This window comes from Cervus elaphus, chromosome 6 (genome assembly GCF_910594005.1).
Source record: "Cervus elaphus chromosome 6, mCerEla1.1, whole genome shotgun sequence".
NCBI classification, from domain to species: Eukaryota; Metazoa; Chordata; class Mammalia; order Artiodactyla; family Cervidae; genus Cervus; species Cervus elaphus.
This window is the reverse complement of record NC_057820.1, coordinates 2037487-2050800: the sequence shown is the minus strand read 5'-3', so window position 1 is coordinate 2050800 and position 13314 is coordinate 2037487. Positions and strand designations below refer to the sequence as shown.

The 13314-nt window shown below is 50.8% G+C and overlaps 1 protein-coding gene and 1 long non-coding RNA gene across 4 annotated transcripts in view; one reads left to right on the top strand and one right to left on the bottom strand.

The window, feature by feature from the left end:
* HTT (huntingtin) overlaps window positions 1-7087 on the bottom strand; it is a 124398-nt gene extending 117311 nt beyond the window's left edge. For all 3 annotated transcript variants that reach the window (XM_043906045.1, XM_043906047.1, XM_043906046.1), the window contains exon 1: window positions 6726-7087. In XM_043906045.1, the coding sequence (XP_043761980.1) occupies window positions 6726-6940 (215 nt within the window). In that variant the 5' untranslated portion in view covers window positions 6941-7087. The remainder of the gene's footprint in view (window positions 1-6725) is intronic.
* Window positions 7088-7437: 350 nt separating this feature from the next.
* LOC122696278 lies at window positions 7438-12747 on the top strand. The gene is made up of 2 exons (XR_006341725.1): window positions 7438-8054; window positions 12189-12747. It is a non-coding gene; the product is annotated as an uncharacterized LOC122696278 (long non-coding RNA).
* The last annotated feature ends 567 nt before the right edge of the window (window positions 12748-13314 follow it).

Genomic DNA, 13314 nt, shown 5'->3' with positions numbered 1-13314 from the left:
TGTGTGAATCCACGTGGCCCTACACAGTTTCTCAGATGTGTTCGTTTTTGTGTCTCTGCCACCAAGTCACGAGAGGGCACACTCACACTCACCACGGGGATCCCTGAGCTGCCCTTCAGAGCCACACCCACGCCCTCGCCGCCCGCCCTGCCCCCGACCCCGGCCACCGCTCCTACAGCTGTGTCCTGCAAAGACGTTACAGAAGTAGAATCAGACAGTATGGAGGGCTTCCCTTGTGGCTCAGCTGGTAAAGAATCCGCCTGCAATGGGGGAGACCTGGGTTCGATCCCTGAGTTGGGAAGACCCCCTAGAGATGGGAAAGGCTTCCCACTCCAGTATTCCAGTCTGGAGAATTCCATGGACTATATAGTCCATGGGGTCACAAAGAGTCGGACACGACTGAGCAACTTTCACGCTCACTTCTCAAACAGTGAGAAGTGTTTGAGGATTGAGAAGTGTCTCAATCCTCACCTTTGGGGATTGGCTGTTTTCACTAGCACAATCTCCTTAAGATTCACCTTAGCTGTTACCTGTGTTATCAGGAGCTTGTTCCTTTTTCTACTGCTCAGAAGTCTAACCAAAAGCACCAATTCTTCTGCGGTCAGCTTTTGTAGTCCAACTCTCACATCCATATATGACCACTGGAAAAACCATAGCTTTGACTAGATGCACCTCTATTGACAAAGTATTGTCTCTGCTTTTTAATATGCTGTCTAGGTTGGTCATAACTTTCCTTCCAAGGAGTATATGTCTTTTAATTTCATGGCTGCAATCACCATCTGCAGTGATTTTGGAACCCAAAAAAATAAAGTCAGCCACTGTTTCCACTGTTTCCCTATCTACTTGCCATGAAGTGATGGGAGTCGGTGCTGGACAGGGAAGCCTGGCGTGCTGCAGTTCACGGGGTCGCCAAGAGTCAGACATGACTGAGCGACTGAACTGAACTGAGTCTAACCAATAACCTGTTGAAAGACATCTAAGTGGATTCTGGTTTGGAGCTACTATGAGTTAAGCTGCTACAAACACTTGTGCACAGATTTGTGTAAACACACGTTTTCACTTCTCTGGGACAAACTCCCAGGAGTGCTACGGCCGGATCATACAGTAATCGAAAGTTCAGTTCTATAAGAAACTGCTGTAAACTGTTTTCCAGAGTAGCTCTCCCCTTTCTAAGTCCCACCAGTGACGACAAAGTGACCCAGTTTCTTTCGCACCAGCATCTGGCAGTGGCTGAGCATCATAAATTACATCACTCGTTTGACAACACAAGTGTGTATCTGGGCAGGGGAATATCCTGAGTCCTCAGACTGGGGCACGGAGCCCGGGCTGCCCCTCCCCTCCCCTCCCCTCCTCTCCCGGCCTCCTCACGCTCCTCCCTCAGACACCCGCGCAGCCCGCTCCCTCCCTGCGCTTCACACCCTAAGCCACACCCCACAGCCCCACTCCCCCAAATTGTCTCGTGTTTCTCCATGGGATTTATCACCAGCCCTTGGTCACCGCTGTAACCCAAGGGCCCACAACAGGGCCTGGCACGCAACAGGCGCCCGGCTGAAAGGAGTCTTTCCGGGTCGCCGCGTCCAGTCCCCACGTAAGGCCCCGGCCCCAGCAGCCGGGGCTCTTAATGCCACCACAGCTCCTTGGGCAGTGTTACAACCTACTTACAGCCACACAGACGCCCCACGGCCGAGGACAGAGAAACCACACCGCCTCAGCTACAGCTGCACCGTGAGCACCGTTAAGTCTTCCCTCCCAAATGCAGATGGCATTATTGTATTAATTATATTTTATATTATACTATAACATCAGAGAGATAGGACCTGATCATCGACAGCGGAGCTTCTCAAGCCTTATGTGCACATAAACTGCTCACAAACCTTGTTAAAATGCAGACTCTTGACTCAGTAGGTCTAAGGTCGGGCAGAGATTCTGTACTTCTTATACCCTCCCAAGTGATACTGAATTGCTGGCCCTGAAACCACACGCTGAGCAGCAAGGATCCGTGGCAAGTCTTGTCTGTGGTTTACTGAGTGGCGGGCTCCCTTGCAGGGACCACAGGCAATAGGGTGGGGCCTCTGAATGTGGACAGCACTGGGAAGACCTCTGCCTTTACACCTCTGTGAGTCCTCTTTTAAAAAGAAATTCTACAGTACTGCATAGACAACCAGTAAGAATTACATGTACTGCTATGAAACAACATCTTTGATATATTGCTAAGTGAAAAAATATAGTGAGCAAAAAAAAAAAGAAAAGACTTATACATGCACTAAAACGTCAGAGAAAGGAAACTTAATTGTTATTTTCAGAGAATAAGGCTAGGACAGCCAGGGAGGAAGTCTTGCTTGTCATCTTCTGTGCTAGCTGAAGATGCTGTTACAATATATGTGTGTAATTTTTATAATTTTTTAAACTAGTTAAGAAAAAGCAACCGAAGAAGAAACACTTCCCCAAAGTGGTCTCAGCATATCTAATCCGGGGTGGGGGGCAAACCAGAGCCTGCCTGTCCTGGACAGTCTAAGTGTTCTTACATTTTTTAATGGTTGACCAAAAAAAAAACCAACCAAAACAAAACATCAAAGAATAATATTTTATGACATGGGAAAGTTAGACACAAAATTCAAAGTTCCACGTCATTAACAAAATCTTGTTGGAACAGAGGCACACTTGTTCATCTCCCTGGAGCTTCTGGCTGCTCTGATCCACAGTGGCAGAGCTGAACGGCAGCTAGAGATGTGCTCGCAAAGCCTGGAACACTGACTGTCTGACCACATGCATAAAGGGTGGGCCAGTGTTCAAGAATCAGAAGACTTCATGTTGATGAGACATCAATACTCTCCGAGTTGATCCACAGATTCCAAACAATCCCCATCAGAGAATCCCAGCTGGCTTCCTCATGGAAACAGACAATCTGCTCTTACAGTTTAAATGGAAACGCAAGGGACCCAGAGTAGCCAAAACTATCTTGAAAAGAATAAAGTTGGAGGACTCACATGTCACTTGAAATTGTGATATAAAATTAACAGAAATCAAGACTGTATGGGGGGGTGGGGAAGACCCTCCCTGGTGGTCCAGTGGTTAAAAATCTGCCTTGTAACGCAAAGGACACCAGTTCAATCCCTGGCTTGGGAAGATCCCACATGCCTCAGAGCAACTAAGCCCATGCACCACAACTCCTAAAGCCCGCACACCGCAAGGAAGAGTAGTCCCCACTCCCTGCAACCAGAGAAAAGCCTGGATGCAGCAACAAAGACCCACCACAGCCAAAGATAAACACATCTTAAAAATATTTTTTTAAAAAGCCTGTCTGGGGGGAACTTCCCTGGGGGTTCAGTGGTTGGACTCCATTCTTTCACCGTCGGGGGCCTGGGTTCTGTCCCTGGTCAGGGAACTGGGACCCCACAAGCCATGCAGTGCAGGGAAAAAAAGTGAGGAGACAACCCAAGAGAGGGAGTATCATTTCACAAATCGTGTATCTGACAAGGGTCTGTTACCAAGAATATTATGAAGAACTGTCACAATTCAACAATAAAAAGACAATAATTCAACTTAAAAAATGGGAAAGAATGAGGACAGGGACTTACAAGTTAAGTACAAAAAAAAAAGCTGGGTACCAATCATTGTGGAACTTCCTCACATTGACCTCTTTTTGTCTTATAATAAACTCTTACCTGTTTAAGTTACTGCAGAAGAGTTTTCTGCTATTTGCAGTTGAATGTAACCCTAAACGATAACACCAACTATGGCTAAACAATGCTCAGCAGAGAAGAACAAGTCCTGTTGGTTTTACCTTCAAAATTCAGCCATTTCCCACCTTGCCACTGCCAACAGCCTGACAGAATTCACCACCATCATCTCTCACCTGATCACGTCACCAACTTCCTAACTGGCTTCCTGCTGCTGCCCAGACTCTCCGCCAACTCAGTTCTCAGCCAGTATTCATTTTAAAACGGAACTCAAATCCTCCCCTCCTCTGACCAAACCCTCCAATGACTTCCCACCTCACTTAGAGTAAATGCCACAGTCTTTACTCCATCTGGAAGGGATTACTGATCTGGCGAGGCACTCTCTCTACCTCTTGGACCTCAGCTCCCACTGACAGTCTCCTCTCCCGAATTCAAAAGGCCATACCGACCACCTCGCCAGTCCTCTTCAGGAAGTCTGGACCTGCTCCCTGGGCCTGGTCTTTACTCAAAAGCCACCAGCTCAGTGGTCCTTCCCTGGACATCCTATCTAAAAACCGTCACTACCTTATTAAGCCTGACATTTCCTAGACCCCTTCCCTGTTTTGCTGTCATTCCTCCTCCATTTATCGCTATCTAACATACTATGTGTTTTACTTATGTACCCTGTTTACAGTCTATGTCCCTCACTAAACTGTGAGTTTCATGAGGGCAGAGCTTTATCTGTTCAAGGCTGTAGCACTGCACCTATTTAGGAACTGGCTGGCACTCATTAGATGTTCAGCAAATAGTTAAAGTCAGGGAAAAACTAGGAGGGAATATGAAGGAGAGTGAAAAAGTGCCAAAGGCCAATGCCAACTGCCTCATAATTGCAGTGAGGACCCTGCCAAGCTCTGGTACTCCCCTGCACGCCAGCCTTCTATTGACTGTAGCCGGTACCGTGCAGAACCCCTGCATCCACACACTGAGCCCCGAGTAGGCACTCAGATCCTTCCTTGGAGCCTAGGCTCAGCTGGTGCCACTGCAGTCCCACAGAGAGCAAGAACCATAAAGACAGAACAGCTCCTTTCTCATTGCTTTTGGCCGATCTTATCGTGGGGAAGGGATTTTTCAGCTGAAGCACATGAACAGAAATGCTAAGATCCAAATTTGTAGGCAGGGAGTTTGTTACTCAAAATTAATGAATATTTGCTTTCTCAAGAGCCAAGTACATAAAAATATATTTATGCATTTTATAACTATAATTAAGCCAAATGTAGTTGATTTCAGAGCATACTAAGAACCTTTCAAAGCTGCTATTCTGAAATATTTCTGTTTTTAAAAAATTTAAAGTCTATCCATATATATACACAAGTTATACCAGGTAGGATACACAAGGAAGAAGTGTAACAGTGCTTGCCTCTGGGAACAGAGTGAGGTACTCAGGAGAAAGGAACAGAAGAGAGACATTTTAATTACCTGTCTGCAATTTAGGAATTTGTATCATGTTAATGTATTGTTTATGCAAAGATGACAGACTAAATACTTTGCCAAGCTGGCTTAAGAAAGAAACCTCTTCACATCCATATTTTGAAGATGATACCATATTCAGGTTCTGTCAAATCAGCATAAGAAACAGAAAGTATAATTTTAGAGTGGCCAAGTGCCGGAACAGCAGAGAGGGATGGCAGTAAGACCTTCCTTCCCACCCAGAGCCCTGCCTAGTGCTTCCTGTTCGTATACAAGAGCCACCAGATGCCGAGATGCCTGAATTTCTGACTTCTACCTCCAAGGAGAAGCACTATGCTAAGTCTGGAATGGGTCACAGTTATTTGCTGCAAAGAAAAGTCAAGTCGTTAAAAAAAGATTTTCTTTTTTCTCAAAGTATCCAAACAGGTTTTTCACCTTTTAACAGAAAAAGTGCTTTACTGCTACATTTTAACAGATAAGCCAAAATGACTCCCCAAATACTCATTTCCTGATTAAACCTCAGGACACAGCAAGGAATGGTATCAGAAACAAAGATGAAAACATTACTAAAAATGAATCCACTTTAACATTAAGGGGAACTTCTTAAAGGGGCTGCTTCCCAAAAACTGTCCTCATTAAATGCCTTCTTGTACAAATCCAGATGAGAAATAAAATGCCCGCACGTGAAAGGCCTGAACTGTAGCAGGGCACACCCTCACCTCTGCGGAAGACCCAAGACTTCAGGGAAAAGTACTCGGGTTCTGTAAGAAGGTGACATCAAATGGTCTCTCTTCTATTTCGAAAATTTCCCTAGCACAAGCAGCCGAACAGTACCAGGATGTCTGCGACAGGAGACTGTCCGCAGACACCCATCCAGGTTCTGGACAGTATGACTGCGATGCACGTGAAATGTACATTACTCGCCCGGGCGATTAACCTCTCCCTCAGCAAGCCGTGATTGACTTCCAATAGCAGACAAGCAATAAACTTCAGTTCACTCTTTCCAGTATTGAAGTCCGTTGTATGTGTTGTACTGTGTTGTATTAACACAGTCTCCTGTGTTAATAACAACCATCTAGGTTAAGTTAACACTTACGGGGCGACCACCGCTCATTTAAGGGGCCTGCAGGCCGATTTGAACTGAGACAAGCCGGTCTCTTCCCGACACTTCATTCTTCTGCTGCGACCCGCGAACTAAACGAAAAGCCCTGAGGCTGCTGGAAGACAGGCCCGACTGACTCCCAGGCTGTTTAAAGGGGGCCCCGCCAGAGGCTCCCCATTGGACCGCGCGCGCTCCCCCGCCCTCCAGTCCGACGTCCCCGGGCATGAGGTCACTACTGTCCCCGCATCACTCGGGCTCCAAATTCCCGGCTCTTCGCGGAGTGCCCAGCTCCCGCGCAGCCCTGCTCCCCTCAGAGCAGGAGAGGGGGCGCTGGACGCGGCCTCGGCTCGGCCGAGTCCTGCTCACAACGCAACCCTGATTCCTCCCCAAACTGGGCAGCTGGGAGGGCAGATGGCCGGGGCCGCCTCCGTGCCTCCGCGGGAGGCTGGCGAAGGCAGAGGAGGGCTGGGGCCGAGCTGCGGCGGGTCAGCACTCACGGTCGGTGCAGTGGCTCCTCGGCCGCGGCCGGGCCAAGCGGCGGCGGCGGCGGCGGCGGCGGCGGGGGTGGCTGAGACGGCGGCTGCGCCTGCGGCGGCGGCGGCGGCTGAGGGGGCTGAGGCGGCTGAGGCGGCGGCGCAGGCTGCTGCTGCTGCTGCTGCTGGAAGGATCTGAGGGACTCGAAGGCCTTCATCAGCTTTTCCAGGGTCGCCATGGCGGCCTGCCGCCCCGCGGGGACAGAGCCCGGAGCCCTCGGGCTGGCTCACGGCTCCGCTCAGCAGCGTAGCAATGAATGAGACTCAGGGCCGAGAGCAGGAACGGAACCCAGGCGCTCGGCCATCTTGGGTCTGTCCCGGCAGCCCCCTCGGCCTGACGCCCCGCGACGCTCCGCCGTCGGGCAGGGCGGGGCCAGGCCGGCGGGATTGACGGTCGGAGGCGGCGACCTCCGCCAATGGCCAGACGCGGCGCCCGCCCGGCTCTCCTCGCCCGCCGTCTCGCCTTCTGGAGCCGCCGAGTCCACGGACATCAGCGCGCTCCTCCCAGGAGAGAACTAGGGGCGCGGCGCGGAGAGGGCGGGGCGCGGAGCGCGGCGAGGCGGGTCAAGGTGCGGTGGGGGCGGGGCGAGGAAAGGGGGCGGGGCGCGGAGGGGCGGGGCGCCGCCGTGAGGGGTGGGGCGAGGCGAGGGGCGAGGCGGGGGCGGGCCGCGGCGGTTTTGAGCCTCCGGCTCGCTGACTGAGAACCCGCTAGGAGAGGAGCCCCCGGGTGATGCCCGCGGGTGGCAGGGCGGGCCGGCCACGGGCTCGGAGCCGGAGACCCCGCGGGAGAGCCTGCACACTCAGCGTCCGGGGCGGAGGGAGCGCTCACGGGACAGCCCTGCAGAGGAGAGAGGGGGAAGTGGTGCGCCTCGGGCGGAGCCAGGGCACTCTCAGGTGGAGCCCAGGTGTGCTCCCCGGAGACGAGCACATCCCTGGAGGGTCACTGCGCAGCCCAAGGAAGAACCGAGGGGCCTGGGGCTGGCACGGCTGGTCAGAACCTGCCTGGTTTGCGCCTGCTGCCCCGAGAGGCTGTGGCTGGTATACCGAGAAGCAGCTTTGGCCCCAGAGGTCCCCCACCGGCATGACCGCCTGACCGAGGAGGAGGGTGTCCCGCTCCTTGGCCGAGGCCGGCTGCGTGGGCGGGCCCGGGGCTCCAGAGCCTCACCACCTGGAGGGGGCGCCCAGAGCAAGCAGAGGGGTGGCACGTGGGTGACCCCCAGGAGAAGTCCCCTGTTCTGGGCCACCAGCCACATCTCCACCTGATTTCAGAGCCTGTTTTCCCAAAGCAGCCAGGTGAGTGGAAACTCAGCACTGCCACAGGAAACCTTGTCCCCAGGGGAACAGCAATGGCCCCCTTCAGGGCAGGGACCTCAGAGCAACATGCCGCCAGCCTTGGGGTCCCGGTTCCCTGATGTTACGTATATACTAACAGCCCTTGTCCACAGGACAGGCTGCAGTGGCTGGGCTCCAGGCGGTCAGGTACTGTGGTTGGCAGTACCCTGAGTGTGGGCGGTCACTGGTGGCTTGCTTCTGATTAAAGTTTACATATTAAGGTCAGACAAAAAAGGTCAAATGGAAAGTTCTCTGTGCTGTCCGCCTTAACCATTAACCAGACCTCCTCAAAGACGGGAGAGCTGCCTGGACTGCAAAGATCAACCTTCCTTCTGACCTAGCAGTGCAATTTGTTACAGGATTAGCATTCTTTCCCAGCTCTGTAGGGGGTCGTAATGACTTGCTGCTCAGTTAGTAGGAGTTTACCTATATCCTTAGTGAACTTTGATGTATGATCCTTTGTCTCAAAAGTGTATAGGATTGTGCCTTGGGCTTTTAACAGGCTCTCTCAAAGCTTCTGAGAGTTTGTCTCCTGGATTATAATCTTCACTTTATTTTTTTTCAAGTTAAAAAAAATTTTTTTTAATTGAAGGATTACTGCTTTACAGAATTGTGTTGTTTTCCGTCAGACCTCAACATGAATCAGCCATAGGTATACATACATCCCCTAGTTTGAATAAAATTCTTTTTTTAACTTGTTAATTGAATGTTCACTGACGCCTCTAACAGTGTAATGGGCAAAGGTGGCGCTCCTGGGTTTACGTTACAGAGGACTGAGCCTTCCCTCCAGCTGGCGGTCCTTACCCTCTCAGCTTACACACGTTCTTGAAGCCAGCTGCCATGGTGGGAGGCCCAGGTGGCCAGCAGCCTAGGGAGGACGAAATCCTGCCAACGTCCCAGGAGCTTGGAGGCAGATCGCTGCCCCGTCCACCTCTCAGGTGAGAGGCAGATGGTACTTGAAGGCAGGCTTTCAGGAGACCAGGGGGTGAAGGACCGCGTTAAGCTGTGCCCAGAGTCCTGATCCACAGCTGTGACATCCTATGTGGTTGAGCCACCATGTAATTGGCAACAGATAAGTGTATTCATTTGCTAGGGCTGCTATAACAAAGCCCCACAGACTGGGAGGCTCCAGCAGCAGGAATTTATCTTCTCGCCATCCTGGAGGAGGCTGAACTGCAAGACCAAGGTGTGAGCAGGCTAGTTCCTCCCAAGGCCTCTCTTCTTGCTGTGTAGATGGCCGTCTTCTCCCTGCATCCTCGCATGTTCTTCCTTCTACGCATTGTCGTTTTTGTTGTTTAGTCACTGAGTCCCGTCCGACTCTTTTGAGACACCACGGACCATAACCCGCCAGGCTCCTCTATCCATGGGATTTTCCAAGCAAGAATACTGGAGTGGGCTGCCATTTCCTTCTCCAGGGAATCTTTCCAACTTAAGGATCAAGCCCACGTCTCCTGCATTGGCAGATTCTTTACAGCTGAGAAACCTGGGGAGCCCCCATTCATGCACGTCTGGGTCCTAATCCTCTTTTCTTATAAGGACAATGGTCATATTGGATTAGGGCCCACCGTCATGACCTCATTTTATCTTAATCACACCATTGAAGACCCTTTCTCCAACTACAGTCACATTCTGAGGTGCTGGGGGTTAGGACACAACGTGTGAATTTCCAGGGGACACAACTCAGCCCATCGCAGTATGTAGCACAGCTGTCTCCTGTAGCCACTCTGAGGTCTTCAGTACCAGGACCTCAGTTCTATCTGGGCTGTTTTTCACTGCATTTCCCTCCTTCCCTTCAGCTGGCTGTAGCTGTGTGACTAAATAAGTTTTGGCTGATTGCAGAAGTGATGGGTACCCCTTAAAAGCAAGGGATACACCTGTCTTCTTCCTCTACTGGGAATGGGGACATAGTGGTTGGCCCTTGAGCAGTCACTTTGGATCATGAGGATGAAAGCCACGTCCCAGGATGATGGAGGTGGGAGGACTGGGTGCAGATGCTATTCCAGCCTGCCTGGACCAGCTCTGGACTTCCCACAGACAAACACCTATAGGAGAGAAATGTAACTCCATTTTTGCTTAAGCCACTTTGATGTTGGATCATACTGTATACTGTGTATGGGCTCCTGAAGGAGATTCTGACCGTTATGAGCCACTGAGAACTGATATCGCTGCAACAGGTGAGGCCGCATTGGCCTTGGCAGGACAACGCTCGTCTGCAGAGGCTTCCCTGCTGGTCCAGGGGCCTTCACCTTCCAATGCAGGGGGTGTGGGTTTGACCGCTGGTCTGGGAACTAAGATCCCACCCGCCTCATGGCCAAAAACCAGAACATAAACAACAGAACCAATATTGTGTTAACAGATTCAATAAAGACATTAAAACTGGTCCACATCCCCCCCAAAAAAATATCATCTGCCGAGAATTTACTATAATCCTGACAAAAAACCTTACTGGAATGCCTGTTAAAAGAAACTGTCAAGAAGGCAGATTTTTTTTTTTTTAATCAAGGGAAAGTTTGGCATAGTCCCAGAGTAATCAAAGATGACACAGCTGGGGAGGCAATTTGGCCTGTTGTCACCGAAGCCTGAGAGTTGGACCATAAAGAAGGCTGAGAGCAAAAGAATTGATGCTTTTGAACTGTGGTGCTCAAGAAGACTCTTGAGAGTCCCTTGGATTGTAAGGAGGTTAAACCAGTCAATCCTCAAGGAAATCAGTCCTGAATATTCATTGGAAGGACTGATGCTGAAGCTGAAGCGCCAATACTTTGGCCACCTGATGCGAAGAGCTGACTCACTGGAAAAGACCCTGATGCTGGGAAAGATTGAGGGCAGGAGGAGAAGGGGGTGACAGAGGATGAGGTGGTTGAATGGCATCACCGACTCAATGGACATGAATTTCAGCAAACTCTGGGAGACAGTGAAGGACTGGGAAGCCTGGCGTGCTGCAGTGCGTGGGGTTGCAAAAAGCTGGACACGACTTAGCAACTGAAAAGCAGTTCCAAAGCCTTAAGATGGACAATGCCTCTGAACAGCAGATACACTCCCAGTAATGTATCCTCAAGAGAGAATCATGTTTCTGTCAGGATGGTCACTTATTATAGCAACATTTAGGACAAAAAGAAAAACAAGCAAACGCTGGACAGAGCTTGGCTAACTGAAGCACAACATATCCATATGACAAAACTGCAGTTATCCAGATCCTGTTTTAGAAGAGCATTCATGGCACAGAAAAAGGTGTGCAGTGTACTAGCAGGTTACACTCCTGTAACCTGGCCCCCACCCTTTTTAAAGCAAAGCAACACACATATGCACTGGGGACTTCCCTGGTGGTCCCGTGGCTAACACTCGGTGCTCCCAGTGTAGGGAGCCTGGGTTCAGTCCGTGGCCAGGAAACTAGATGCCACAACTAAAGGTTCTGCATGCCACAACTAAGAACCAGTGCAGCCAAATAAATAATTAAAAAAAAGAGAGAGAGAGACAGCTGATCACTAAGTCTGTAACAGTGACTCTGAGCATGGCAATTACAGGAGATTTATATCTTAATTTAGGTGCATTTCTGTATTTTTCAAATCTTTAGCAATGAGTGTGTACTATTCAGGGGACAAACCATGTAAAAGAGGAGGTTTGGGTGGGGAACTGAAAATGAAAGGGTACCAACCAACTTGCGACCACTTCTGCCCAGGAAATAAAGGAGATAAGTAAAGAAGCCCAACACTTCCCACAAATGAGTTACACTCCAGCTAGGGGGCCGGCACCTGCCGGAATTCCAAAACCAGGTAGGAGCTCACTGTGGGTAGGGCATTAGGCCAGAAAAGGAAACCGTGAGGCAGAGTCGCGAGGACTGGGAGCAGCGCGCGGACTGGCAGCCCCTGACGGTGCCTCGGTGGTCTCCCACCCGACCTCCCCCCTCCAGGGGATCCTCTTCCACTTTAGAGAGTATTATTGCCACATATTTTAATTCTATGTAAATACATACACTGCAGAAGACATAGACACAGTCACTGTTGTTCTGAACAGTCAGCTGGTGTTTAAATTGACTGACAGATGTCCCACTTTCATTGCTCTTCCTTCCTGCTTGCCATCTCTGGTCTTCCATGGCAGGGTTGTTTTCTTCCTTGGTGCTGTCGCTCAGCCGTGCCTGACTCTTTGCAACCCCATGGACTGTAGCCCACCAGGCTCCTCCGTCCATGGGCATCTCCCAGGCAAGAATACTGGAGCGGCTTATCATTTCCTTCTCCGTGGGATCTTCCTGACCCAGGGCTGGAAACTGCATCTCCTTCACTGCAGGACAGCGCGTAACCCTGAGCCGGCAGGGAAGCCGGCTCGAATGTGTCTTCCTCAAGTGGCCGTGTCACGCTGTAGTGTCTAGTTTCCTGCCAAAACTGTCAGGCTTTGCAAGTTTCCCCCTTGAACACAGTCAGCACAGCTGTCTAAGAGTCTTGGACTTCCCTGGTGGCACAGTGGACAAGAACCCGCCTGCCAGTGCAGGGGATGGGGGTTCCCGCCGAAGCGCCCAGAGCCTGTGCTCTCGGGCAATAAGAAGCCCTCGCACCACAGCCAAGAGCAGCCCCCCCTCTCGCTGCAACTAGAGAAAAGCCCGAGCAAAGCAACAAAGACCCAGCGCAGCCATAATGTAAAAATAAATAACATTTTTAAAGTGTCTGTGTCTCTCATATTTCCATTATCTAGAGCCTCCAAGGGGATGTTTTTGTGTGTAGTGTCTGCTAAGTTTGTCCTTTTGCCTCATCTCATGCGCGTGCTTGTCTTTGATTACACACTGGACATTGTATCTGAAAATCATTGCAGAAGTAATTTGTAGCTTAAGGCGCTTTCTTCCTCTGGGCAAGATTTCTGTTTGCAATGCTAGTCTCCTTGGGACGTTAGAAGTCCTTGGTCATCTTAACCCACTTTCCACTTTTGGAGTCCTCTGGGCCATCCATTTTAGAGAGCTAGGTTTACTTCCAGGTCACCCTTATTCTTGAGGGCTGGACCCTGAGGTGGAGTGTGGACTGGGACCCCAATCTCGGCATGCCCTGGACCAGATTTTTGTTCTCCTAGCCCCAAGATTAATTCAGCCTTTCAGGCGTCTCAGGGCTCCCAGCCCCCCGAACAGGAGTAGCCCTGGCATCTGGCTCACCTCCCTAGGACCCCCTTCCCCGGGCTCTCAGTTGCTCACTCTCTGGACATGTGTTCACCAGGAGGGTGGTCCACCCTTGCTGTACAGGGA